Source organism: Podospora pseudopauciseta, assembly GCF_035222475.1.
Source record: "Podospora pseudopauciseta strain CBS 411.78 chromosome 5 map unlocalized CBS411.78m_5.2, whole genome shotgun sequence".
NCBI classification, from domain to species: domain Eukaryota; kingdom Fungi; phylum Ascomycota; class Sordariomycetes; order Sordariales; family Podosporaceae; genus Podospora; species Podospora pseudopauciseta.
The window spans coordinates 1,157,546-1,183,690 of record NW_026946666.1 but is presented as its reverse complement, the minus strand read 5'-3'; the positions used below and the strand labels follow the sequence as shown (position 1 = coordinate 1,183,690).

Here is a 26,145-nt window from a genome sequence, read left to right as displayed (position 1 = left end):
GCAACTTTAAGCCTCAATGGAAGCCACACCTGACAGCCCTGTAAAGCTTGGCGCCCCACTGGTCAGCTTTTGGGTCGGCTTGGCGTTCCAGGCTTCGACAAACTGCTTCTTTTGACATCAATATTCAACAGACCGCCAATTGAAAGGTGACAGCAATGCCTCGATTAAGCACCCAACCCTCCTTAATATGCCAGGAAGAATTACAAAGTCCCTTGATCTGCAAGCTGACACGCCAAAATCCTCGAGGTTATCTCACAAGCCCCCAAAAGCTCGGAATGCGCATGCCATCATCTCGGACTACGCTCACCTACATGGCCCTTGCTGTCGCGAATCTGCAAACAAAAATGCCGTCCAAACCAGCATTGCCCAGAACTGTGCCACTCGGCTCGGCAACTAAGGCACTAAGCATAATGTGGCTCATACCACTGTGAATAGCTCAGGAATAGCATCCAGGTTGATCAAGCATCGGGTCAAGTCGCCGGAAAGTTTCTACCCCTACCCCTACCCACCTCCCTGCGTCTTGGCTCTGGGAATCCGACGACACGCGGTCCGAGATGATTAAAGTCCGGTGGTTTCCCTCCGTCGTACACGACAGCACCCTTTCCCGGTGCTCGACATCGTCTATACGCCCTATGCAGACACCGAAATGGCGACTCGAACTCGATCATCAGACGCTAATCCATCCAAGACCAGTCCAACACACACACAGAGGATCCATGTACGGCCGTTGTTTGACGCGAGCACAAGTGGCGGTCATAACACCCACACACCCTCTATTCGGGTCCGTCCACTATTTGATCCGTCAGCTACTGCTTTTCCCAAGGCCAAATGGGCTGGGGGTCCTGAAAGAGATATCTCCGATGACCTTCAGATTCCTTTTCTACCACTTCACCCACCATTAGGGCCCACTTTTCTTGACACTGAAGCATGTCTTTGTCGACGCGAGCCGGATCCAGCCATATCAGAGAACAAGGCGGGGAGTCTTCTCTGGCGATGCTCGGGGAACCAAACGGTAGCTGATATCGACTTCACCACGGGAAAGTGGTTCAAGCCCATCAACAACGATGGAAAAGATGCCCGCCAAGTCCTAGAACTACCAATGAACGATGGATCGAACCCCCCGCTGAGAGAACACCCCTTTCGATGGGATCACGAATCCTCGTCTTTGGTCCCTGGAACGGATGGCTTGGGTGTTTGGGACCAAGCCTGCACGGGAGAAAATCGAACCTCATTCTCGACATCATACTACCGTGCCGTAGAGCAGCGAGACAGAAACGAAGCTCCAGTGGACGCAGCCCCATGTTGGAGACCTGGCGCAGTACCCTTGAGGTTGCAGGATGTGGACGACTGGAAGACGAGAGGATGTCTTCCTGGCTTTCAGTGTCCGTTTCTCCGCTGGTATGGGATCGAGTTGCTAGCTCGCTAACTTCACTTCTAACAGGCCAAAACAATACAGTCAACTCATTGCCGCAGTTCTGTCCCCCATTTGCCGAATGCCAGATGGCTCGATTGGGTTACCACGCATGCGCTATCGATGGGACGAACATTGGGATGGGGCCGTTCGAGCCGATCATCTGTCAAGCTGGGAATTACTGCCCTCCAGGTGGCAAGACTACCTTTAGCTGCCCAGCCGGCCACTATTGCCAGCCTGGAGCAGCGACACCCACCCCCTGTGCTGTTGGCAGTCTTTGCCCTGAGGGCTCCTCGTACGAACGGTACTTCATCCCTCTGGGGGTCTTGATTGCTCTCGACATTTTTATTATCATTGGAATCATCATCCTCCGGTTCCGCAGTCGTCTTTCATCGAGCGCCCAGGTTCATCACAGCAGCTTGTCGAAGAAGCCGGAGTCGACAGTCGTTGGGTTAGCGAGGGCAGTAACCCGGCGCAAGTACAAAAGGATATCAGAGGAGGGTGAGAGGTCAGATGATATGGACCATGAGATGCGAGCTGTGGGCAGTCATCCACCGCTTGGTAGGGGAGATGTTTGGGCTGGCTTTCAAGAAGCCTTGACCATGCCTGTCCGGTCGTATCGAAATCCGGAGGGAATTATGAGCCCACAAGGAGAAGACCTGGAGAAGAGCCTTCCGCCCCAGATTAGGGCCTTCATCGACTCGATGCGCAAGGCAACTGATGCTTCTGATATTGGTCTATCATTCGGTTATTCTCAGCTTGCGTTTCAGCCAAAAGGAACCAGTCGCCCAATTCTGCAGGATATCACTGGCTCCATCCGAAGCGGTACACTCACTGCGGTCATGGGTGGTTCTGGAGCAGGGAAATCAACATTTGTCAATGTCTTGATGGGCAAGATTGAGTACACTCACGGCAAGGTGGAGGTCAACGGAGTACCTGGGAAGCTGGCGCGGTACAAGAAGCTGATCGGCTATGTCCCCCAAGACGACATCGTTCTTCCCGACCTGACAGTGCGGGAGAACATTATGCACTCTGCACGGATACGCCTTCCTCGCACTTGGACTTCACAAGAAATTGAGAACCATGTTACCGCGGTCATCGACTGCCTCGAGCTCTCCCATGTCCGGGACTCTCTGGTTGGCAGTGTTGGAAAGCCTGTCATCAGCGGTGGTCAGCGGAAGCGTGTCAGCATTGGTATGGAACTTGCCGCAGCACCAATGGCGATATTTCTGGATGAGCCAACATCTGGTCTTGACGCCACGTCAGCAAGCTCCATAATGCGCACCCTCAAGGCTATTGCGAGACTTGGCATTTCTGTGATTGCCATCATCCATCAGCCAAGAATGGAGATCTTTGAAATGTTGGACGACTTGATTTTACTCGCCAATGGCCAGCAGCTCTACGAAGGGCCAGAGTCGGGTGTTCAGCCGTTCTTTGAGAAGTTTGGTTACATCTTTCCGAAACATGCCAACTATGGTGATGTGGTGACGGATATCATCACTGGGAATGGAAGGGCGTACAAGACGTCTGGGGATATCTCAAAGGATGCTTTGATTGCTAATTGGGTTGCGTGCCGGAAGGAGATTCAGAGTCCGGTGGTGCCCACGATGGAAGTGTCGCGGCCTGGTAGCCCTGAGAGTGGTTCGTCGACTGCGGGAGACGACGACAATGAGCGGAGGAATACTCGTGTCTCGGTGGTAAGACCTGTGTCACCTTTTACTGTCAACTTGGCCACTGCAAAGTCAAAGCTCCGTCAAAGCAGTGCTTCAGTTCTGGCTGTCGGGAATTTCAACGCAAGCAAGGCACCCCTTGGCCGACTCCTCAAGAAACGCGGAGCCTCACGGCTCAAGCAGTTCACCCTATGTCTATCCCGCGCGTTTCTTCAGCAATACCGCAACCTGTCCGTTTTTTGGTTTGAAGTTGGGCTTGCCGCCCTTGCTGGGTTTCTGTTGGGTCTGGCAGAGAATGCGAAGAATGGTGTGTTGTTCATGGGACTTTACCACCGGCCCTATGAGATTCTTTCGACTGCGTCAGACTTCAAGTCAGCCCCCGAGATGGCGTTGTTGACAGCCATTGCTATAGGTCTTGTCTCAGCCGCTCCGGGGGTGCGGGTGTTTTCCGAGGAGATGCTGTTGCACAGGAGAGAGGCGGAGGCGGGGCACTCGAGGCTGGCGTATTTCATGGCGAAGAGTGTTTCTGTTTTGCCGAGAATGACGATGGCGTGCATGCACTTTACAGTGCCGTTGTGGTTGTTGAGCACGCCTATCATGGGATGGGGATTGGGCTTTGCCGCGAATTTGTGGTATTTCTATTGCATTTTTGGACTGGCGAGTGTGATTAGTATGGTGGTCAAGAGGGAGGATGCACCGCTGTTTGCAACGATGATTGCGTTGATTGTGGGCATTTTGAGCGGAGCAGCGCCGCCGTTGAGCAGTGTGCGAAACTGGTGAGTCTTTTTCTCATTGAGGTGGTGTTGTGTTTCACATGCTGACTGAGGTGTTATAGGAAAATGGAGTGGTTGTGGAGGATGAGTCCGGGCGTGTGGCTGGCGGAGATTTATTTTGGGCAGCTTGTGTCACCATTGGGGTATCTCTACGACATTGAATCAGCGGCGTTCATGACAGGGTTTCGTCTAGATGGGCTGTGGCAGAATATGGGGATTTTGGTGGGTATTGGGACGATCTACAGGATTTTGGCGTTTGTCGGGCTTGTGTGGGGGACGAAAATGAGGATCTAGAGATGGGCAGTTGCCAGTTGCAATGTTTGCTGTCGTTAATACCCCTGTTTGGATTATGCTACAATCCATTGTTTCTTTAGACATTCGATTTTCCTGACCTGATCCCCACTCACCGACTCTCACAGGCTAGATACTATCACAACAGCTCGAGTCTCGGAAATCCTGCATTCGGCTATCGCGGTAAAAACAAAGGATGGCCACCTGATCTCGATCATCTACTCGGTTACCGAAGTCTGACAACACAGCCAATATCAGTCGACGAATAACACTCAACAATAAGCATTCCCTGCCTATACCGACGACCCGAAATCCGAGAGCTAGATATCTGGGGTATGGGGATTCTGGAGAGAGAATACGCCGTCTTACCAAAGCCACGCTACTGGTGGGTTGACCAATGGTATAAATGGGTCTCTTCGTATAGAGCTACACTATGCCAAACCCTCAGCGGGGAAATTGATGATCGACGGGACCTCATGCAGCCGGTCTGCAGGTAGCTTGTTTCTGGGCTGACATCTGTCGTGTTAACACATGCTGTGCCTACCGGAGAATATAGTCCTCGATATTGTTCTTTGGGGCTTCATTTGTCTGCTTCCTTGGCACGGAGAGACATGAGAGGTGGTACAGAACGCCTTTGATGCAGTGATAGGGCTGGTGAGTGGATAATATTTTTTCGATGACGGGCCGGGAGGGCGCAGGTTTAAAGCTATCAGGCCTGTTTGAAAAATTCGCGATTGGTTGATCTCCATGTTGATGTCACCGAAAATAACTAACCATCGAACCAAACCCAGATCGGACCCTTGACAACAGCACCCATGGTCTGACTAGGACTAGTCCGAAGGCATTACGAGAAACGAGCAGTTCACAACACACGATTGAAGCTCTGGGACCGAGTAGAGAGAAGGATGCACGTGGTCAGCTGAGGTGATGGGGAGAGGTTGTGTGACTAGCTCCACCAATGCCAAGCCAGAGATTGACGCACTGCCTCGTATTCCACGTTTTTTGTTCCCGGGTCGCATTCACTTTTGCTGGGAGGCTAACCGAAGAGGTGACATCGTGTTGAGCTGAACTATCGATTTGAGTGAGGGTGACATTTTTGCACAGGCGGTAGAGTGATGGGAGGCATTCTCAGTTTGGCATGCCGGGTGAGGGATATCATCGGGTTGGTCGGGTGGAAGTGGGATCGATGATGGAAGTAGATGGAGTCACGTCACCCGATGGAGCGCGTTACTATCCAGAAAGAGGGTGAAACTAAAAGTATAAAGGGAGGTGTTGTCTCCCAACTTGAAGATACAAAAGCTTGATAGACCAGATCACAACATCTTTTGCAACGATTACAACATCTATCTCACTTGAGCATACACAAAATCATGAAGTATCTCACCCTTCTCCTCGCCGCCGTCGGGCTGGCCTCTACTACCGCAATCCCCGTCATCGAGGAACGCGACGTTCAGACTGTTTCTATCAAGTTCAAGGGTGGTCCGGCGGAGTATTCCTTGACCTTGCCTGCTGATGGTTCGGAGGTTTTCACCAGTATGTTCCTCTCTCCTCTCCACCAACACCTGTTCCCACTAACATGAAGATAGACAACGTCCTCTCCATCTCCATCATCGAATCGTCTTACTACATCTCTGGCTTCTGCACTTTCTACACCGACGGCGAGAAGGCCCTGCAGCAGGGTATCTCCTCTGGAGGCCTGAACCAGCTGTTTGTCGGCCCGCCGCAGCCGATCAAGAGTGTGAGGTGCCAGGGCTTCTGCTTGCCTGTGTATGGAGACTGCTATCGCAATGGGCAGTATGTGGGACCTTGCTGCAATGGATTCTGTGCTGCGAATAAGTGCAGACCCTGGGTCAACCCTTATACTGGGAATTAGAGGCCGGGGTGATTTTGGGTGTGGAAGGGGTTGATGAATGATGATTTCATATAATGCGGATGCAATATTTGGAGGGGTTGTGGATTTCCTTTGAGGATACTATGGAACGGGTCATTAAGATGGGAATGGGCTTGGATATCACGAATATACGCTCATTAAGGATCAGGGGTTACGCTACCTAGTTTTACAAATGTGAGGAATTAATCTTCAACCACGAGGCAAAGCTTCTATGCTACCTTGCCTTCATCGACTCCAAACCATGCCAAATCCTACCTATCAGAAGCTCGAGATGTGTCAAAAATAAACTTTCAAGTTTCCCCATACCCTCCCAAGCGCATGTTATTCATCCGTACCATTGAACATCAAGGAATAGGTGCCTACCTACCTTAGTTCACCGCCCAAGCGGCAGACATCAAAAAAAAAAAGAATTTGGACTTGCAGTACTAGGTAGTCGCCATGCAGGTTCTGGCAACCTTACCTGATGTGAAAACTGCTGTTCCAATTCTCGCCAAACCCCGTGGCCAACGATAACTACCTAACATTTTACGTGAGTTCAAGACAACAGGCTCAACTCTATCCTTTCATGTACACCCAAGGCCAACTGAACTGAACAGCATAACACTAACAGGGGCAGTTCGCAGACTTCCATGGCCACTATCCCTAGGCAATTAAGCCGCTGCGACTGCAATCCATGAGATATTGCACAAGTATAACAAGGTATGGCCCCAACTGTTGGCATGAGCGGTGAACGCCTTACAGTCAATGGCAGTTGCGTATGTCTTGATGCGCCAATCGGACCCGGTAGGTATTTCAACCGAGCTGATAGCAAGCACCACAGAGGGCACCGAGGTAAACGGTGTGCTGAAGTTGATACGTGCCTGGGCCTGCTGCCATGGCCGGACGCCAGTGTCCCAGACCCCAGACTCCACCGCCGGAGGAGCTGGGTGTGTTGGAAAATTCGAAAGACTCGAGACTAGTGCCGAGAGCTACTCAACCTTTTTCGACAGAGTTTCCATCTCCGGTTGCCACTCTGCTTGTCCCCAGGCTACCCCTTCATCTTCACGTTCGCCTTCGCTTCCCAGTCCAGTACGAAGACCCCGACCCTCCCGACCATGCTCCCCACCCGGGCCCAAATCGCGCCCCAAAGCCGGACCCCAGGGCACTCCGCTTCCATCAATTTGAGCGTTGCCCCCACGCGCATCGCCCTCTCCCCCTCTACCATCACCTTCAGTACCTGACCCCCCTTCGCCGGTGTCGACACCACCCTCCCCCTCCTTGCTATCACCTCCCGTACCTGAACCGCCCTCTCCGGTCCCAACGCCCACACCCGTTCCTTCAGCTGCGGCCACCCCAACACCTGTCCCTGAGCCAACTCTGGTGCCTACACCAGCGCCAACTCCCATACCCGCCCCCAGTCCCGCTCCTACGCCCGTGCCTGCACCGACTCCAGCTTCTTATTCCCGCCCCTATGCCCATGGCTGCGCCGATACCAACTCCCATGCCCGCTCCTCCCCCCGTGCCTGAGCCAACCCCGGCATCCATTCCAGTGCATACACCAGCCCCTATGCCTTTGCCTGAACCAACTCAGGTACCTACACCGGCGCCAAGGCCCGTACCTGAACCAAGTCCGGCTCCCATACCCTCCCCTACGCCTGTACCTGAGCCAACTCCGGCCCCAACACCTGAAGCTGCCCCCGAACCTGAACCTTTCCCCGATCTCTCCCCCGTTGCTTTGGCGACCGATCCACTGCCACTTGCACTTGCGCTTATGCTCGAGTCACTAGTGCTATAGACGTTGATGGTCACTTGAGGTCGGAAAAAGAGGCGCCTTGGCACGCCATAACCGCCAGGTTGTTCCTCCAGAATGGGGACCTGACTGGAGCTCGCCGGGACGTTGGCCCAGGGGTAGTTGCCTCCCAACAAGTCATCTTGAAGAAAGGACTCGAATCCAGCGTCGGGTCCCATCAAAACGCAATCGTCGGGCCATGTCAGCTCCACACTCTCCAGTGGCTTCATACCTCTTGAGCTTGCCGTCTCTGGCCGCTTGGGCAGCTGTGGTAAGAACTGTTGCCCTCCTGGAGGAGGCGGTTGTGGCGGTTGGGGCGGCTGGGGTGCGCGTAAGGAAGGGGCCATTATTTCTGAAAACTTGAGAGAGTGCATATAGAGCGGCTAACTGTCCAACCAACTCGTGGGAAGTTTACTGTTTCCAACACTCTTGGGATCTTGAGAACCACACGATTGTTGCATATTCTTTTATCTCTTGCTGCTTCTCCGAGCGCAAGAGAACTATGCCAGAGTCACTATCGAAAGTACCTAAAGCCTTTAGTTGGACGGCGAGCTTGTCTGCCATCGCAACTGTCATGCCAAGGTAGACTTACCTGTCAACCGCGTACCTAGGTACCGTAGGTACTCAGAGGTAGGGACAGAAACCCACCCCAATGATCATGAAAATTGAGAAAGGAGCCTGAAGTCATGTGAAAGGCTGTTGGAACCTGAGTGCAATGGTACCATTTGGTCAGAGAAGACACTCAAGGCTCTCCACTCTCCATCCCCACAACGAATACTCCGTCAAACGCGAAAACAATACCCAATCTAATTGCCCGACCCCTCGCCTCTGCTTTGTGCCGTGCCCGACTTTTCCCTACCATCCAGGGCAGGCAGTCTCTGACCAGAACACAGCCAGGGAGACTTTGTGGTTCGAGTCGCAGGCAGATTGTAGCCTCGTGGGTTGGTGTAGGTAGTTCTCCGCGCATTGCCTAAGCTAGTCAATGTCCAACTGCATCTCCGCCATAGGCGTTTCCTCCCTGAGCGTGATTGTCGCCACGGGCATCCCCGCTGCGCGCATCACCAGCACATGCCCCAGCTCCGTGTGCATTTCCCCAACTCTTCCACGACCACTTTGGTAGAAAAGAAGCATCAAGAACCAACTTTCTGGATCTAACAACAACCGTCCACAAGTCTAGAACCAAAGCGCACAACCAACAAAACATCAGCAAAGATGCCTCGCTTCACCAAGATCACAGTGGTGTACAGCTACCGTCCCGGTATGTGATGCCTCATCACTGTCAGCCCTTCAGCTTATTTCTATGTCTTGCTGACCACCGCAATGTATGCAGTAAAGAAGAACTCCAAGGAGGGTGTGGGCGAGGGTGAATACGAAGACATACGCGATGACAGCACTCTTAAAGAGATCAAAGCCAGGCTTGCAGCAGACGCGTAACCGGTGACCGGTGAGGTGACAGTCTGGTTTAAGGGTAAGGAGATCACCAACCTCAGCCAGACTCTCGCGTATGTCTTCCGCCACGGCAAGACGGGAAAGCCCGGGCCTCTCGAGTTTTGATACGACTCGAGCGTGGCAGTAGCCAACGGCGGGTTCGCGATGGGGGCAACGGCCGTCGCCAAAAAAGGAGGAATAGGTTAAGGCAGGGGCCAGGGCGGTGGGATTGACGAGGAGGGCAACCGTTGGGGTGGAAAGGGGGTTTGGAGGTGATGCTAGGGGCCACCAGGCGATTGCCGGCCTCGCCTATGGCGGCAAGGCCAATATCAGCAAGGGTCTCCGCACAGGACAAACGGCTGAAGGTGGAAGTATTGTTGCGGGCACCGCTGTAGTGCTCAAGTAACCTTTGTGGATAGGAGCTCGGGGGATGCGAGCAAGATACAAACTCAAAGTCACATGCCTATTTGAACCTTGTCAAGAAGGTGAATGGGCATAGATAGATATATGATACAGGCATGGCAACAATGGGGCAGTGGGCTCCACATTGCCACTCAAATGCAAACGCTCTCATTAATCAAGTAACCCTCAGCCTGTACCCAGGAAATAGACTTCACCCACAAAGTATCATTACTCGCCTCCCAAGTGGCAAACAATAGATGATTATCATCATCCAACATCGCCAACCCAATCTGTTCCTTGCCCTTTGCATCCGGATATGAAAACACCAGCGGGGCACTATTCCCTTTCTTCTCCAGCTTCTCCCACCTGGTAGCTTGCCACTTTCGCCCTCCACCAAAATCACCAAAGGTTCTATGCTGCAGCTTTCTTTCTTGATCCAACGCAACGACGTGGATCTGCTCATCCTTGGTCCCGGCGCCGATAACCACTGCACTGGGGATACTGCTCCAGTTACCCCCGATAGACCTTGGCTCCGATTCGATGCCCTCCTCCCAGGTGAAGTGATACATGTTCGAGTTTGTCCCCACACCAAAAAAGTATATCACGCGACCCTCGTCGACGGAGACTGCCACCGGATCTCCCCGGAAATTGTGGCCCCATGGATTCCATGAGCTCCAGATATTGTTAGTGGTAGAAAAACGAGTGCTTCTTAGCTCGTCTGTCCCTTGGCCAAAGGTGAAGACGGTATATTCAGGGTCGTGCTTGCTGCAGATGACGGCAGGGCTTGTTCCGGAACTGGCGAGGACGGGAATACTCGTCTCGTCCCAGCCACCTATCTCCTTGGAAGTGTCCCAAGTGTTCTTGATAACGGTCGTCGAATTCTTCCCCAACATCCACATGTCGTATGTCGGTGCTGACGAGTTGTCCGTCAAGGGTGAATTGCAAATCGCGATAGAGCTGAGACCGAAACCTCCCAGGCTTTCCCACTCCGTCGTTCGATTGGCCTTTGTGAACCTGATCGTGTTGACATTGCCTGACATGGTGCTTGTGGCGAAGACATCCATGCGGCTCCCGTCTGTCGAGGTGATGACTGTTGGTGCCCCGATGAAGGGCATGAGTTCCATGCCGGGACCTTCGGCAAGAGTTACCCAGTCGGTGGTCCAAGTTGCGGGGGCATTACTTCCTTCAGGTTGAATTCCCCACGAGCGAAACCAAATGTTGCTGTCTCGGCCTCGGGAGAAGATGTGGAGAGAACCGTTGAAGACGGCAGCAGCCATTGTCCGTCGGAAGATTCTTGTGCTATCACTTTGGCAGGCGGATCCTGTTGCGTTTGAGGACGTTGAGGATGAGGGAGTATCATTTTTCTTGCTGAGCCCGAGTCCCAAGCCGAGACCAAGTGCTATTGCTATGGTTGCTAATAATAGGGCGACGGCACTCCCGAGAACGATCCATAATTTTCGTCTTGCTGACCCGGGACGTGGTGGTAGTGTCGTTGTTGGTTGCGATTGTGTTTGGCTTGCTGTGGCTGGCCGCGATGTCGGTTGTGAGCTTGGTGGTTGGTTGAAGTTGGCGCTGATGGCGATGTGCGATTTGACTTCGGGAAGAGCATCCTGATTGACAGCCTCTGGGATGGCGCCAAGAGGATAATGTGTTGGGACTTCCAAGTCGCTGAACTGTCTGACTTCGGGAAGACAGTCATCGTCCACGGGCATCATGCTGGAATGGCCCCATCGATGCGGTACTTTTGTCGTGTCATTTTCTGGGCTTAGTGGTGTGTTGTCTTGCACATGGGGTGTTTGGGGAGTTGGAGTTGGTAGACTTGTTGGTGTCCTTGGTGAACGAGCAAAAAGCATGGTGGCATTGGCGTTAGTTGGACATTACGGATCACTGTAAAGAGTGATGAGACGACGAAAATCGCGCTCATGGGGGGCAATGGAGAACTGAGATGCAGTCGGGATAAGGTTAACTGCAATGATTCGATCTCCTCAACATGGCAGAGATACCGGCGGCCTGGATTGCGGCCCAGGCCATGCAATGACCGTGCCACAGCAGAATCACTGCAGCTTCCGTTAGCGCGACCAGTGAGAGTGAGTGATTGTTCTGGTCACCGAAGGCGCTCTCACGCCTTGTTTCATAGTGCTGATGATCTGCCTCGGTGGCGATCGTTAAATTGCGGGTGGCTGTCAACTTAGGGAAGGGGGAGAGCCGCAGGGTCTTGTTCTGATAAAAGCCTTTAACCCAATGAAGTAAAATTGAGATGGGGGTCGCAAAGATACTGAAAAGAGACAGCTGCCGACCTACCGAGAAGATGGCAGCCATGAATCACGCCATGCCCAGTGATGTGCCCAGGCGACCACACCTGGCGCCCTAGACGAGCAAGCCACCAGTCTTCTGGCCCAGAGGCGCCCAGTGACATTGTGCCGCGATCCCCGAATTCTGCGACACACCATTCGGCTTACATCTTACCAAGGCGACGCTGAGTCAGACGCACTTTGGCGGCCGCATTCGTGAATTTGCTTATTCGATCATCAATCAAATTTGCACATGCTCATGCAGCGTTTCTCCTTGCGTCTCTCATAGTTCTCCCACATGAGAGTTAATTCCAATGACGACATGCATCAATCCTAGGTTTCGTGGTGTAGTTGGTTATCACGTCAGTCTAACACACTGAAGGTCTCCAGTTCGAGCCTGGACGAAATCATTACCTTACCATTTTGCCTCTCCAAGCCCAGAGGGGCTACACATTGTTTTTGTTCTACTGTCTATCCTCTTTTTTTGTTTTTTTGTTTTATACTTATCTTTGAACAAAAAATGCAGTTGAAATTGATCAGGAGGAGCCTGCCTCACAACTACACTGGCTACCCCCTCACGCCAGTCTTGTCAGGCGTCCTCCAACAGTATGGACTCACCGGCCAACACGCGGTCAGCCCATCTGCCTGCCATTTTCACCCATATCCCGTCGCATTGTGATACAGCATGGTGGAAGTTCACCGCCATCAAGGTTTCTTCTCCCTGTGGGCAACCCGGCCATAACTGTCTCAAGGTCGCTTTGTAAACTTTCCGCAACTGCGTTGCTTCGTACTCCATTTTATGGATGAAGTACAGACTGTTTTTGCCTTCACTGTCGAGGTAGTCCGGATCATGGCGCCTTTCTGCCGCGGCCGCAGCCTGCTCAAGTGTCTCATCGGCATACGTGTCCCGTTGCGGCTCCTCCTCTCGAACAGGCTCATCAAGAAATCTGGGAACCTTGGTCGTCATCCAGAGAGGCATAGCCGAGACGCATTCCCAATCCAAAACGGCTGTGATTTCCCCTTCCTCGCTTACCAAGATGTTTTTAAGGTGGAGATCGTGGTGGTAAAGAACTGCTGTCTCTGGCTCGTCCAGGTTGGGAGGGAACACTTTGGGAATAAGAGAGAGCAATTTCTGCGCCACCGTAATAACCTCTTCAGCATCTTCTTTGTCGTCTTGGTCTTCGGAGCTGTCGATGATTGCTTTCTGGTCAAGCATGACGATGTTCAACTCTGCGGTGAGCCAGTCGCGGCTGGAGTGAAAGGGACCCCTTGGGATATCGTACTGAAATCGATCACCCATAAAGAACTCATGGGACACAAGCAGACCGGGAGCAACCTTTCCCAGGCCTTCGATCTCTTTCCCCTTCTCAAACTCCCGGAGTTCCAGCGTTCCTATTCCACGGAGCATGGCCTCTGGTTTCCCAAAGCCCGAAAGCTCAGCTTGGAATGTCGCGAGTTGTTTTGTGAAAGCGACTTTCTGCTCCATCGACATGGTCCGCCACCGTTTATGTGCTGGTGTGCCCTCTATAAACTCCATCAAGATCCACTCAAATCCGATTTTATTATCGTTACTGTCGTCAAAGCCCAGTGCCTCGGGAACCGGAATCATGGTGTTTTCGCGCACCCACCGCAGTGTGGCCACTTCGGCACGCGTTTTGAGGCCGGGATACACAGGCAGCGTGACCTTCATGATGACACGGCGTTGGGCGTATTCAACAATGTAGAGTTTGTTAAAGAGACCAGAGGTGTGGAAAAACACGGTGCAGGGGTCTTCCGGAGGGATGCACAGGTGCTCCCGACACACAACTTCGATGGCGGGAATGGAAGGGTCTCGCGTCCATTGTGGCACGAGGTCGAAGGGTGTCTCTTTCCATTCGGACCTATCCTGAAGTCGTCGCGGCATATTTGCTCGAATTCGAGTGTTCGTCCGTGTGATGATTTGGCAAATGGTTTGTTCTTGGTGGTGTTTGTTTGCTTGATCACGTGGCATAGGGCAAAGGACTGTGGATTGTCCTATTGGCTGGACAAGGCAAGGGAGAGGAAGCACAGGGTGGGGGATCATCCCCATACCGGACACGAGTACTTGGTAAAAGGTAGGTTGACGTATGGAACCAACTCCACCAACTGTTAACCTAGCCAGTACTACTCCCTACTTTGCGGTCCTGGCTGTATCCCGTTTACTCCCACCACACATGGTCAGTGATATCCGGAATCTCGTCCTTGGGGACATCAACCAAGCACCACTTCTCGAGCCTCATGCTCCTCATCTCTGAAGAGAACAAGTCGATCCTGTTTCACACAGGCTTTGGACAGACCCAACGATATATCTGCCCTCTAACATTGGTATCAGGCTTTTCTCTGTCAGGAACTGATCCCACAACTTGCTTCACTTCCAGCGCCTGAAACCATGCATCAAAGCCTTCTTTGTTGTTCATATTGATATCAGCAATATCCAAGGGGAACTTGCCATATAGCCTCAACTGGCTACTCCACCCTGACCTGTCCTCCAACTTCCAGACTCTGTTGTGATAAGGACCATACCGAACTGCAGCATTCTCCTCCTCGTTGCACTCCGGCTCGCTGATGCTGCGAAGATTCCCGATCGGGGCGACCTGCGCAGGAGCTAAGACAATACCCCTCAGAATGAACCTCTCCGCACCAGTAATGGCATCATAGAACAATTTGCTTCGAGGTGGAGCTCTCCATACCGCCCTTTTAGTGTGTAATCGTGCAGATGGAAGACGAACTTGCAGGGAAAGTGACCCGGGCTCTGAAAATGCTTTTCTCTGTCCCAAATATCACGAGCTTTGCGGAGTACGGCATCCATGTCCTCTTCTTCGTAGGCTGGAATCCACATGCCACGATCCGAGAAAAGATCTTGATGAGGACTAGAATTCTGATTGCCATGGTTTTGTGAACTCTCAGGTCCTGACGGTTGTCTGCTCAATGGAGATAAGTTAGGAGCAAGACGGTCATACGGGGAAGGCACAGTTTGAACGGAAGCTGAACCATGTGATCTTGAGAGTGGGTTGAGTGGAGGTTCTGTGTCTGAGAGTCCCCTAACCTCACTTGAAGGATCATGAGGGTGTTAAGGGGATGTTACAGGGACGATACGTGAGGGCTGTTGTCTGTTGTCAACCATTACTGGTGAGCAGGCTTTGACTTAAAGGGCTAGGGTGGTCGGTCGAACTCAGTCTTTTGAAGAAGATGTCTGGAGGGATCAAGGTCGTTGAAAGCATAAGCCGCCAAGCGCACATTGCCCCCTGAGTAAGCAATACAATGCGATATCCCTTATTACATCCACCATCTACGCATTAGACACAGCGTGAGTCACTCGTTACATGTACACACGTCATGAAGCACGAGTCCCAAAGGCGATTGACAAATGACTAAGCTGTTTGTGTGGTGCTTCTAGTCATTGTTGCTTGCACCCCTGACCCTACCCCCCACCCCTCCCCCCAAATCAACCAAACACCACCCCTCCCCCCTCCTCTCCCCCTCAAACCGTCCCCCCATCCTTCCCCAGTGCTCCTCCCCACAAAACCACTGATACACCTTCCCCTTTACCCTCCTCCCTTTTCCCTCTTCCCCAATCTCCACCAACCCACCCCCCTATCTCCCTCACAACCAACCTCGTAACCCACCTAGCCCAAATCTCGCCCGTCCGGTTAACATAAGCCAACCTACCCTCCAAGACCCTATAAACCCTCAACTTGCCCTCCCATTCCTGCTTTCCCTCCTCCCTCGGCAACGGACTAAGATCCCAGCTCCTCCCAAAATGACACCCCCACCCTAAAGCACGAGCATCACTCCTGTCAAACACCCCACCACTCGTCTGTAACTACGTCACCAAAGTCATAAACAGGAGCCATCTGCGCAGGCTGGACGTCGTGGTGATCAATCCTGAACGGATCCATTCTCGTGACTGTCCGGTGGAAGGACGGGACAGAGAGGTGGAGTTCGGCGTAGCGTTTTGTCGAGACTGGGTCGTGGAGGTGGAAGATGAATTTTGCTGGGAAGGAGGAGGAGGACGACACGATGGCGGAACGGCTGATGGTGACGGTTTTTTTGGGTGAGGTCGGGGTCTTGGATTTGCGGGGGGAGACAGGTTTGAGGATTGAGCGAGAGGAGGGAGGGGGTCGTGTCGGGTGGGTGATGAGGGGCCGGACTGGGGTTGCCAGAGTAGGGTTGGTCTTGCTGTCAGCGCGGAATCGATTGAGGCTCTCTCTTCCCTGGCTAGTCTCTGCGCTCCGGCGCGAGAGAAGGAGTGGGGCACGGCTTGGTGTGGTGTCAAAGGTCTGTCTGTGGGTGTAGTGCTTCCTTGTGGATGGGCTGCCGGGGGCAGCTGGCTGGTTACAAAGGGGTTGCGGGAATCGACGGTGTACTTGATGTGCCATGGGACTTTGTTGGAATAGCTTTTCTCTGACATGATGACAGACGTGGTGGTCCTCTAGTGCGTAGAATAACTCTGGAGCTACCGCTTGAAATTCGAAAGTATTATCTATCTATCCTCAGGTTAATGAAGTTAGCGCTGGGATGGTGTTGATTGACTCCGCTTAACAAACTGTGCCTTTCCCCGAGTTTCACAATTACCCTCCTTTGCCAATTGAGATTCCTTATTCCCCTCTCATCCCTTGTTTGTTCGCTAGATGTTGTGGCTCATGGTCATGGATCCGTAACAACCAGTGTAGACAATCGGCTCCTTTTTACTCTCCTCCATCTAGGTACTGAACAGAGCCTCTCGAAACTACCGGATCCTTTTGTCGGCTGTCCACACCAAGCCTAAGGAGGTCCGGCCGGCTATAGTGGCCAACAATATTCAAGAAACCCCGAGCTGTGACGCAGTTCGTCAAGTCCAAATCAGCAAATATGATACCTCCCAGAGTATCAAGGCCAACACCAATAGGCCCCAAATACTTTATACCATCAGGTCCATTACCGAGACGCTTAGTCAAGCGTCTACCATCAGGTTCAATGACACAACTGTGTCCACCACCAGGCTTTGAGCAAACAATTCCCTGCCGCGTCCGAAGCAGGCTATTGCTCTCCTGTTTTGCATACAGCAGTGCTGTGAAGCACATAGGCTGCACTCTCAATGTCGTACGGTTGGGATAGATTCTGCGCACCCTCAGCCGCCATGCTCCACAGACCTCGATACCAATTCCGGGCCTAGGGGACACTAGGGTGGCTAATGAGATGAGTTGAGATAAGATGACCCTCGATTTATCCCATCCCATGGCTCCGGACCTTCGGCTCATCCCACAACCCTCACAGTTTGGCTCATCTCACTGGCTCATGAGACTTCCGGGGGGTTTTCCGGCCCGATATCTTGGCAGGATTATTGGCCACAGAGCCACAAGCCTCACCTTCACCCTTACCCTCACCCTCACCCTCACCCTCACAAAGGCCACAACCCTCACCAGGCACCCACAATATGCTCACCACCAAAAGTCCATGAATTACCACTTTTTAGTAGCCAAAAAAAGGCTCAACAATATACCCTTCGTCTTATGAGACGTGAGACAAGACGGGGGGTCGTTTTGGCTTGTCCCACGGGAAAATGACGCAATTTTGGCCCATCCCACGGTCCAATCCCATAAGATTGGATGAGAGCGTCCCATCTCATTAGCCACTCTGGGGGACACAGGCGGCCACATGGCAACATGAATCGTTTCGTCCTGGGAGATGGTGTGGTACTTGCGGAGCGGCTGTGTGTGCTCCCAGGAAGCGAGAAATCCCACTTTGACCATGCCGTGGTCAGGGCTGAAGTAAGTCTCGGCAACGTTGTCGAAGTCGTTGCCGGATCGTCGCCAAAGATGGTGCGCTCCATATGAGTTGACTTGATCTTGCGTTGATGCACGAGGACTTCGCCCTGGGGGGGAAATGATGGCCTGGGAGATGTAGAGACTGTGGGTAGGGCTTCGTTCGGCAAAGTCAAATACCACGGCAAATGGAATGTTCTTCGGCGGTCGCTTGGACACGGTCCATAGCTTCTGATTCGACTGGGAGGGCATTGCAGACGTATCGTGTGTATAGTTTATGGTCGACTGCCGAGCCCTATTTTGAGTTACAGAGACATCATTTGTTAGAAGTAGGTAGTTTAAGAGGGTCGAAGAGCAAGAGAGCTTACCAGATCCACGGAGGGTATTCAGGAGCCCAGCGGTCGGGAAATGCGACAAGCTTGGCACCACCAGCGGCAGCCTCGGCGCTAAGACGACATGATTCCTCAATGGTGGCCATCATGTCGAGGTAGACGGGCTCCGCCTGGATGACTGCGACCCGAAATGGTGCTGGCATGGAGCACGGCGGCTAATGACGGGACCGCTCACTACTGGAGGTTCGATTGTTTCGGGGTATTAAGCAAAGAAGCAAAGATTGGTGATGAAATACTCAATGATTTGGTTAGATATATCCTCGGCATCTTCCAGCAAGCACCACAGATGTTGTCGGCTTCTGTTCCTTCCCACCAGCGGGTTTCCCAAAGACACTTCACAATTGGTTGTCGCCGTCATTGGGGCGCATCTCAGGCAAGAAGAACCTGGCTGTCATCCGCTTAGGACAAGACTGGCTTGACACTTCTCCGTAAGAGAGAAAGTTGTACCTCGAAACAATGCATCCAGTTCTGATTCATGAAGACTTTCATCACCCCTGCAGTCAGGGCGGCTGACAAAGACCAGACTTTCGGGCTGGCCCCTTTTGACGACCTTGCCTCTCCTGAGCGCCGGTGCAAAGAGCACCCGGCCCACCTGGCGATATCCGGTGGTTTTCATCAGTACGGGAAAAGGTCAGGATGTTTTTCATGAAGTGTTAGTTCCTGAGCGTGACCAGGAATTCTTTGAGTACATCGACTGTATGACACGAGGGGGATGCCGAGTACGGCTAGGGCAGAGTGATAACAACTTTAGCAGTAAAGCCCATCGAGTCTGGTATCATAAATGTCATTGATACATACCTATCGTATACAGCCACTACAAGATTACAAAGCATGAGCAGGAAACTTCTCACCCTCCGACCCCCTCGAGTGTCCCCTTTCCAAGTCCCCTCTCCCAACAGATCCATCCACCGACTTCACTGTCGACGCCTGCCTCCTCATTTCGGGAAGATCAATTCCTACCTCCTCGTCATACTCCACCACCGCCACCGTCCCATGTTCCTCATCCTTCATAACCCCAACCTGCCTCACACTCGAGAACCGATTCCCACCAGAACTCCCCAAACTCTCAAAAGTCCCCGACCGGACCCTCTCCCCATCACCACCTCCACTCCTCACTGTCCCCATCCCCCTACCCCTCCCAAAGGTCCTCAAGTAATAATTCCCCCCCTGTCCCGACCGCTGCCTCTTGCTCCCCCCAACAGTGATATCCACCCCCAGCCCCCCCAAGCACCGTTGAAACACCCCCTTCATAGCGGGTACACAAGCCGCCAGCACCCCCAAGAGCTGCTCCAGCGCAGTCCAAGTACAGATACTAACCCCCATAGCCCACCAATCATCCACCGCCGCCGTCGGATCCCCCCAATCCTTGATGATAACCGTCTTGACAATACTGCTCACACTCGCCAACAGCCCCATCCCCATCAGCACGCAAACAAACACCCTCTCCTTCAACGGCCTGTTCAGCTTTCTCAAGAAAGTTATCGGTGTCAGACTCAACAGCAGATCGGTCATGATGTTGATCCCCGAACCTAAATCAGAAACGGCCTTCATTATCTCCACCGGTACACACCTCCCACCGGGGGTCAACACATCCCAAGCCGCCTGCAACGGCTGGCACGCGATAGCCAGGCAGAATATCGTGTTGCCTATCCCGTAGATGGCCAGGATGACGATGATGGTGTACAAGAATACCCTCCACTTTCTTTCGGAGCCTCGGATTCGTAAGAGTGTAAGCGCAATCGAGATCTTGATGCACGTCATGGCCAACCCCCAGACGGGGATGGCGAGCCAGGAGTGCTTGCCGGCTTCGGTGCCGCGGGAGAAGGGGATGTAGCCTGGTTTGGGGACCATGAGCGGGAAGAGGAGGGACCAGTCTGCTATTGCTAGGATCTGGACATATATTAGGGTTAGCAAGGGCTGTGAAGATGATGGGAAAGGGAAGGAAGGGCCTACAAAGCCAACAATGATGAACCAGTCGTCCAGACCCATCTTGAACACAGGAAAGACCCGTTGGTAGATACGCGTGAAGAAGGTGATCAGGCACAAGGCCATCAGTATTGAGGTAACACCGATGAAGGTCTGGGCAAGGTGCGCCGCCCGTTCGGTGACAGGAATGCCCGGAGGTAGGCCATCTGGCGGTGGCGGCGGCGGCGGAGGCGCATCAGTTGGGGTAAGCGCTGACATCGTACTGGTTTGTCGTCGTAAACTTGCTATCAGTCAGAAATAAATGAAACAAAGCATCAAGTAAAAGTAAAAATAAAAACAAGAAATCCCAGCGGGATAAACAACTTCAACAAGGATAGGGGGCTCCTCCTCTTAATGAACTCACTCAAGCGACCCGTCCTACAATCAAGACCCCTCTAGAACTCCCAAGCCAGAAGCCTGACGAGCTCACCCAATTCCCGATATTTGCGATCGTCCCTCCTTCCGCTCCCAGGAAGCTTATTCGAGACAAATGCACCGCATACCCCAGATTCCAGATCTCAGACAATTTGACAGATCAAATGTCAGTGCGCCCACCCCCTTTCGCCGGGTCCCCTAATCCCCTCCCCAGATATGAACCATTCAGGCGGAAATCTTGGAAAAGGTTGCTGTGCGCACGAGCAACCCACAAAAGTTCCCCAGCCCGCCCGGTAGCAAAATCTGGTCTTGTCAAAGTCCATCTCGCAACGTGACTGGCGGGAGGAGCGGCATGTTACCAAGCGAGTGGCTGATATATACCTGCATGCATGCATATTTGCTGCATCATCCATCGCTTTAAACGAGGTGTCAAACTTGGGATACAACTGGATGCACAACACGGGACGATGTTGACAGGATCAGGCCTGAGCGCAAAAGCTTGACCGTTCCTTCAAGACAGACGGACGGGATGAGTTCCGCCAGCAGATCAATATTCGCTTTCCGCCCCCCGTTGACAGCTTCAACGACGGAACCGAGCTCTGGTGCGACAGCGCCTCAGGAGGAGCAAACAACACGCGCTCAGACTCAGGCTGCCGGCAGTTATCGTCTTCATATACATCCATCTCGCGTAAGTTGAGTGGGCGGGGGCCGGCCAATCTATCCGGCGTATGAGACGACAGAGCTTACCAGGGATCAGCGTTTCTTTGGGCAGATGTATAGATTGCAACCGGAATTGAAGTAATGAGTCTTGAGTGTGAACATGAAGAGATTTCTTATTCGGCGAGATGCGTACAGATGTTGATCGACAAGACCTTGACAACTGGGGCACACCACCGTTACCCCGCAAAATGCCACCAAACACAGTGATTCGACCACTCCCTACCACTATAAACACCCAGAGCCAGCAAATCTTAGTCTTCCTTAATAATATCTCAGCATATCGCCGCCACTTGTGCAGGGCATCACTGGGAATGCTTCGTTAGACGAGCCATGCTGAAGGAATCATCGGTCAGATATCAAGGAGATTGCACGTACCATTTGCGCAAAGCTCTGAGAGCAAGCCATAGAACCCCAACAGCCAATGATAATTCCCACAATCAGGCCGCTCAAAGCGAATATGATCATGTGTTTGAATACTGGTCGCTGTCGGCTTCGTACCAACTTGGGCGTACTTGGAAACGTGACCCAGCACCGAACAATGGTAGTCGAGGGAAGATCAGCAGGGGCGTGAGCTGGCTGAAGGGTAGTGACGGTATCTGTAACATTGTTCGTCGTAGGATCTCGAAGTTCTACGGTTACCGCCTTGATTGGTTCGGTAGTACTGTGGACCGTGGTGACTGTGCCGTGGAGTGTTGTGACGGGGCATGAGCAAGTGATCTTGGGAGGAGCAGGAGAGCAGCGGATGCTTTTGCAAGCCTTGCAGTGAGTGGAAGACATTGTTGCTGATGCCGGCTGACTTGTGGACCGTTGGTGAGGTGTTATTCTGGATGTTGTGGAGCTGTTGTGAGAGCCTGAGGAGCGAGACAAATCAGTCCCGCAATGTGCATGTGACCAAAGGTCCGTTGTTCTTTCCATGTCGAGCTCGTCCACTGCCACTGCTGATCGGCCCCGAGACAAGTCTTTGGAAGGTACAAGGGGGTAATTATCCACTCGCTCTTTCCTAGACGTCTCGAAAAATAGTCGTCACTCTCACGGAGGTAGGCATCATGTTTTGACCAATGGTTAGTAAGCCTGGCTTCACGTTCTGACCTTCAGCTTCAAAGCAGAGTCGAACGATGGCTGCATTTCTTTTTGGCTTCGGTGGGACTGCTCTGTGTTCTGTTTCAGTATAGTATCTACGCCTATACTTTGCCATCCGATGCCGTTTTCGAGAAGAGCCACCGAGTTACGTTGTGGTGGGCAATGCAAGTGCGCCCAAGCATTCATGGTGAGATCGCAAGGCAACAGTCATCACGCCAAATTTCGCTCTGGAATGCAAATCCTATCTACCCGTTTGCCACCTTCTGGCCTTTCCTCTTTGCTATCCCACTGAATGAGGTGTCTGGAGTCACCACTTGCTGCTCAGCGATACTCGGCTGGCGATCCTGCTCGCCTGCAGAAGAGGAGCTGGCACCCGACTGCATCAGGTTTCCTAAATCCTGGGAAAGCCCGGTCGCCTCAGAAAGTGGTGGGACATCCAAGTCCAAATCCGACGGCAACTGATTGATGGCAGACTAGATGTTCTCGAAATGCTTGGGCATATATGTGTCGTAGACATTCTTCGTGAATCGATATGCCATCCATTTGTCCTGTCCGTCAAGTGTAGTAAAGTCAAATTTGTGGATCGGCTGGCGGTAGTACTTGATGCCTTTCCCAGCTATGACCTGGTAGTGGCCGTAAATCCGGATTGAGGTATGGTCATGCGAGACGGAGAAGGCGAGGATCTCCCGGTTAACCTCATCCTCGCGCTTTACAGCACGGAAAAGCTCGACAATGGCCCGCACCGTAAGGGTTGTACTGTGGGCGTTCTGTCGGTCGGCGATGTCGAGCCCCGCGGCGCCGCACTTTACCTCGCAAGTCAGGAACGGGAAGTACATATAGTACGTGGCCATGAAGAAGGACTGGTCCCCGGCGATAAAGTCGTCGATAAAGGGCGATGGCTTAACGAGCTGGTCATCGGTAAATGCGTCTCGTTTAAACCCAATGGAGTAGTCAGGCTATGGACGGGTGCCGGTAAGGGGGATCAAATTGTTCCACCCTTCGTTAACGCTCTCGACAAGGCGTTTATAGTTTTTTTTCCGAAGTGCCAGCAATTTCGCCGAAGGAATGATAAACCTTAAGATATCTTAAATAATCCTCGCCTCATTCTTATTATGGAGGTTACGATAAGTATCTACAAAGATATCGTCGCCGAAGATCGTTTCCTTGGGGACCGGCTGTTCACCGCTAAGAAGGTCCCTGATAAGTTTCTTACTCGTATCTGTAATACCAAGCTCAGAGATGTCCATATAAGCCCTTAGTCTGGAGTAGGAGCCGGTACCGCGTGTCCCGATACGGTGAACTCTTCTCCTCCCTCGGCTTCTGGTCGCTGGGCGTCATGGATGTACCAGAGTTCGATCGATTCCGAAACAGACTGGACGAGGATTTCTTCCGCGCAAGGAGACAACGGTCCATGGCAAAATCTGTCGTTGAGGTCTCCTCCGGCCAGTCCTGCTCCTTTGGCCAGCGCCCTTCCTTCGGTCAGTGTGTTGATGGGCGCCGATGCCAATCGCTGGCTCACCAAATGTGTCTTCTATAGGTCGTGGAGATGTCCGCTGTGGCTTTGGGTCTGGGTCTGGGTCTAAGTCTGGGTGTGCTTCGGCTGCGTGTCCGGTTGACTGCTCGCGCTTGCGGCCCAATGAATGCGAGTCTGAGCGCAACCAGGGCTGCAAAGCCCAACCTCAATGAACGACCAAAATTTTGACAAGTCTTGATTCTTGTGAGGTGGCAGGAGAGAAGAAGGCATGGCGGATGCGACTGTGTACGTGCAGCAAAAGCAGACGTACCATTGCCCTCTTGTCGCTTAGTTGCACTTAACTTGGTCAGTTCTCGACGACGGGATGAACTCTAGGCTCGGCATGAGTACCTTGATGGTTACGAAGACATAATATGTGAACAAAGACTTAATCGCACGAAGTGTCTTTACGAAGACTTCCGGTAGGACTTGGGACAACCTCCGCTTCAGGGGGTAGATGGTATTTGTATGCCGATTGCCAGCTCGGACATGAGCTCCCAACAACTTCAACAATCCTATCGAATCTATGATGACGGACGCCTAGAAACACCTTTCGATAAAATAACTTTTTTCTACCGAGATTATCTCCATGGAATTCAGAAGGCAGCAAATGACACTGTTTCCGGCTGTCCGTGCACTGTGCAATGCACCTCAACCTGCTGGGTATCGAATGGAATTGGGCAATGGTGACGGGGAGATATGGTTCAAAGATGAACATGGGGACGCTTACCACGGCGCGAGGGAATATCAGCCGGCACCTGACATGGATGGTGGGTTGTAACCAACTGTTGAATCTGCCACGATTTTAAGAAACATTGACTCGACTGCATTTTGGAGAGAGACAAAGTGGCAGAGGATTTTCTTGGTGAGTGGAGGGTGAAACAAGCAAAGAAAAAACACGATGGACTCTCCATTCTCTCGTCCCTGCTAGAATGGTATCATGTGATCTAGTGTCTTTCTCTTCTTGTTTCTATTTGTACCCGACCTACCGAGCAAGACTGACCAAGTGCTTTTGAATTGCACTCGCTACATACATTGAACGCCCCAACCCCACACGCTGAAAATGCAACAAGCCCCCCAAAAACGCCACCGCCAATGCTGCCCGCTAACACAACGCAAAACAATCGTAAATCACCTGCCTATCATCTTCCTCCTCACCGCCCCCTCAACCACATCCTCCGCCCCCGCCCCATCTTTCCACTCTTGTATCAAAAACTCCAGCAACCGAAACATCTTCCTCGTCAACTTTGCCCCGTCCCATCCCCGTTTATACAATTCCGCCGTCTCATCCCCATTCTCCCCGTACCATTTATCTTCGGCAACAATACTAACAATGAACTGTTTATAATGATCCCTTGCTGTCCCTGCGTCTTCAGTCAGTCCCGTTCTCTCTAAACTGCACTGTGGTACTCACAATCGGATTTATCAGGATTATACGCTTCCATAAAATCACCATCCTCCAGCTGTTGGATTCGACGTTTTACCGCATTGTCCAAGTCTACAAACTGGATGAAGGCATTCCCTTTGCGAGGGACAACAGTGAGTCCGAGGGCGAGATAATCGCATATAAATGCCGAGAGGTGGTCTAAGACGAGCGCTTCTTCCCATTCTGTAAAGGATTGGACGGAGGAAAAGCCTAGTTGGCGGGTTGTTCTCCGGCGGGCGAGGGTGCTGGGGAATGGCGGGGGAAGGGGTTGTGGTGGCATTTTGGCGATTATATTTTGAAGAATGGGCTATCTTTGGGGATTGACATGATTGGATTTGAGGTTTGGAGGACATGCTGGGTTAAGAAGACTTTGAGCAGAATGGGGCATCGCGATGATGGTGGAGAAGAGCGGTTGGTGGTTCAGGTCGAGACTGTGATTCTCGATGGTGGTGAATGGATTTGCAGAGGATTGACATCCGTGGTTCTGTGAATCATGATCTCCGGGGATAAGATTGTGGTTGTAGTGTTGAGGGTGGCCTGGGTTGGCTTGGCTCATGGGTTGGGGCCAGGAGGTGTGCTACGCCGCGTGTTTTGGTTGAGGCTGACATGGTGGTTTTTTGGGCCGGTGTGGGTCTTTGAGGCCACTGATGGTTCATCATGATAGGAAACGTGAAGATAACCAGCATATCAGTGGTCATAAGGGTGATGGGCATTCTGGAAGGTGGTAGAAACAACGGAAGATCAAGACACCTTTCAAGGGCAGAATGACCTCCGAGCAGTCAAGGGTACCATCGCCAATACATTCCACGTTCTTCAAAACAAGAAGCTCCCTGCTGGATTGATACACAATTGTCCCATCGAGAGAAAAGTCAAACAGCGGAGACAGCGGGAAAAATGCAGCGGATGGCTAACAATGGTGCGTCGACGGTCGTCTAATGTGGAGCAGGCCTTTAAGCCTGCCGTTTACACAAAGTAGGCATGTTGAAG

The 26,145-nt window shown here is 52.3% G+C and overlaps 9 protein-coding genes and 1 non-coding gene across 10 annotated transcripts; 2 read left to right on the top strand and 8 right to left on the bottom strand.

Annotated features, from left to right (window-relative positions):
• Positions 1 to 528: 528 nt before the first annotated feature.
• Positions 529 to 4,385, top strand: QC763_512820 (uncharacterized protein; the record flags this gene model as incomplete). Its single annotated transcript, XM_062913835.1, has 2 exons — positions 529 to 3,857; positions 4,274 to 4,385. Exons 1-2 carry the CDS (start codon positions 1,144 to 1,146, stop codon positions 4,383 to 4,385), a joined length of 2,826 nt encoding a protein of 941 aa, XP_062764110.1. The 5' UTR covers positions 529 to 1,143.
• A 1,130-nt stretch (positions 4,386 to 5,515) lies between these two features.
• Positions 5,516 to 6,290, top strand: QC763_512830 (uncharacterized protein; the record flags this gene model as incomplete). The annotated part of the gene is made up of 2 exons (XM_062913836.1): positions 5,516 to 5,678; positions 5,732 to 6,290. The coding sequence occupies 2 exons, from the start codon at positions 5,516 to 5,518 to the stop codon at positions 6,016 to 6,018; spliced, it is 450 nt and encodes a 149-aa protein (XP_062764109.1). The 3' UTR covers positions 6,019 to 6,290.
• A 1,312-nt stretch (positions 6,291 to 7,602) lies between these two features.
• QC763_512835 (uncharacterized protein) lies at positions 7,603 to 8,178 on the bottom strand (the record flags this gene model as incomplete). The annotated part of the gene is made up of 1 exon (XM_062913837.1): positions 7,603 to 8,178. The coding sequence occupies one exon, from the start codon at positions 8,176 to 8,178 to the stop codon at positions 7,603 to 7,605; it is 576 nt and encodes a 191-aa protein (XP_062764108.1).
• Positions 8,179 to 9,786: 1,608 nt separating this feature from the next.
• On the bottom strand, positions 9,787 to 11,487 carry QC763_512840 (uncharacterized protein; the record flags this gene model as incomplete). Its single annotated transcript, XM_062913838.1, has 1 exon — positions 9,787 to 11,487. One exon carries the CDS (start codon positions 11,485 to 11,487, stop codon positions 9,787 to 9,789), a length of 1,701 nt encoding a protein of 566 aa, XP_062764107.1.
• A 774-nt stretch (positions 11,488 to 12,261) lies between these two features.
• Positions 12,262 to 12,335, bottom strand: QC763_0082820. The gene has a single exon. It is a non-coding gene; the product is annotated as a tRNA-Val (tRNA).
• A 179-nt stretch (positions 12,336 to 12,514) lies between these two features.
• QC763_512850 (uncharacterized protein) lies at positions 12,515 to 13,828 on the bottom strand (the record flags this gene model as incomplete). The annotated part of the gene is made up of 1 exon (XM_062913839.1): positions 12,515 to 13,828. One exon carries the CDS (start codon positions 13,826 to 13,828, stop codon positions 12,515 to 12,517), a length of 1,314 nt encoding a protein of 437 aa, XP_062764106.1.
• A 5,073-nt stretch (positions 13,829 to 18,901) lies between these two features.
• QC763_512880 (uncharacterized protein) lies at positions 18,902 to 20,597 on the bottom strand (the record flags this gene model as incomplete). The annotated part of the gene is made up of 3 exons (XM_062913840.1): positions 20,409 to 20,597; positions 20,033 to 20,285; positions 18,902 to 19,969 (listed from the first exon to the last, which is right to left on the bottom strand). The coding sequence occupies exons 2-3, from the start codon at positions 20,261 to 20,263 to the stop codon at positions 18,902 to 18,904; spliced, it is 1,299 nt and encodes a 432-aa protein (XP_062764105.1). The 5' UTR covers positions 20,264 to 20,285; positions 20,409 to 20,597.
• Positions 20,598 to 20,647: 50 nt separating this feature from the next.
• On the bottom strand, positions 20,648 to 22,054 carry QC763_512890 (uncharacterized protein; the record flags this gene model as incomplete). Its single annotated transcript, XM_062913841.1, has 2 exons — positions 20,648 to 21,444; positions 21,515 to 22,054. 2 exons carry the CDS (start codon positions 22,052 to 22,054, stop codon positions 21,442 to 21,444), a joined length of 543 nt encoding a protein of 180 aa, XP_062764104.1. The 3' UTR covers positions 20,648 to 21,441.
• A 410-nt stretch (positions 22,055 to 22,464) lies between these two features.
• QC763_0082780 (uncharacterized protein) lies at positions 22,465 to 23,070 on the bottom strand (the record flags this gene model as incomplete). Its single annotated transcript, XM_062906139.1, has 2 exons — positions 22,465 to 22,677; positions 22,735 to 23,070. The coding sequence occupies 2 exons, from the start codon at positions 23,068 to 23,070 to the stop codon at positions 22,465 to 22,467; spliced, it is 549 nt and encodes a 182-aa protein (XP_062764103.1).
• Positions 23,071 to 24,632: 1,562 nt separating this feature from the next.
• QC763_512904 (uncharacterized protein) lies at positions 24,633 to 26,088 on the bottom strand. Its single transcript, XM_062913842.1, has 2 exons — positions 25,147 to 26,088; positions 24,633 to 25,096 (listed from the first exon to the last, which is right to left on the bottom strand). Exons 1-2 carry the CDS (start codon positions 25,436 to 25,438, stop codon positions 24,864 to 24,866), a joined length of 525 nt encoding a protein of 174 aa, XP_062764102.1. The 5' UTR covers positions 25,439 to 26,088; the 3' UTR covers positions 24,633 to 24,863.
• Between the last annotated feature and the right edge of the window lie 57 nt (positions 26,089 to 26,145).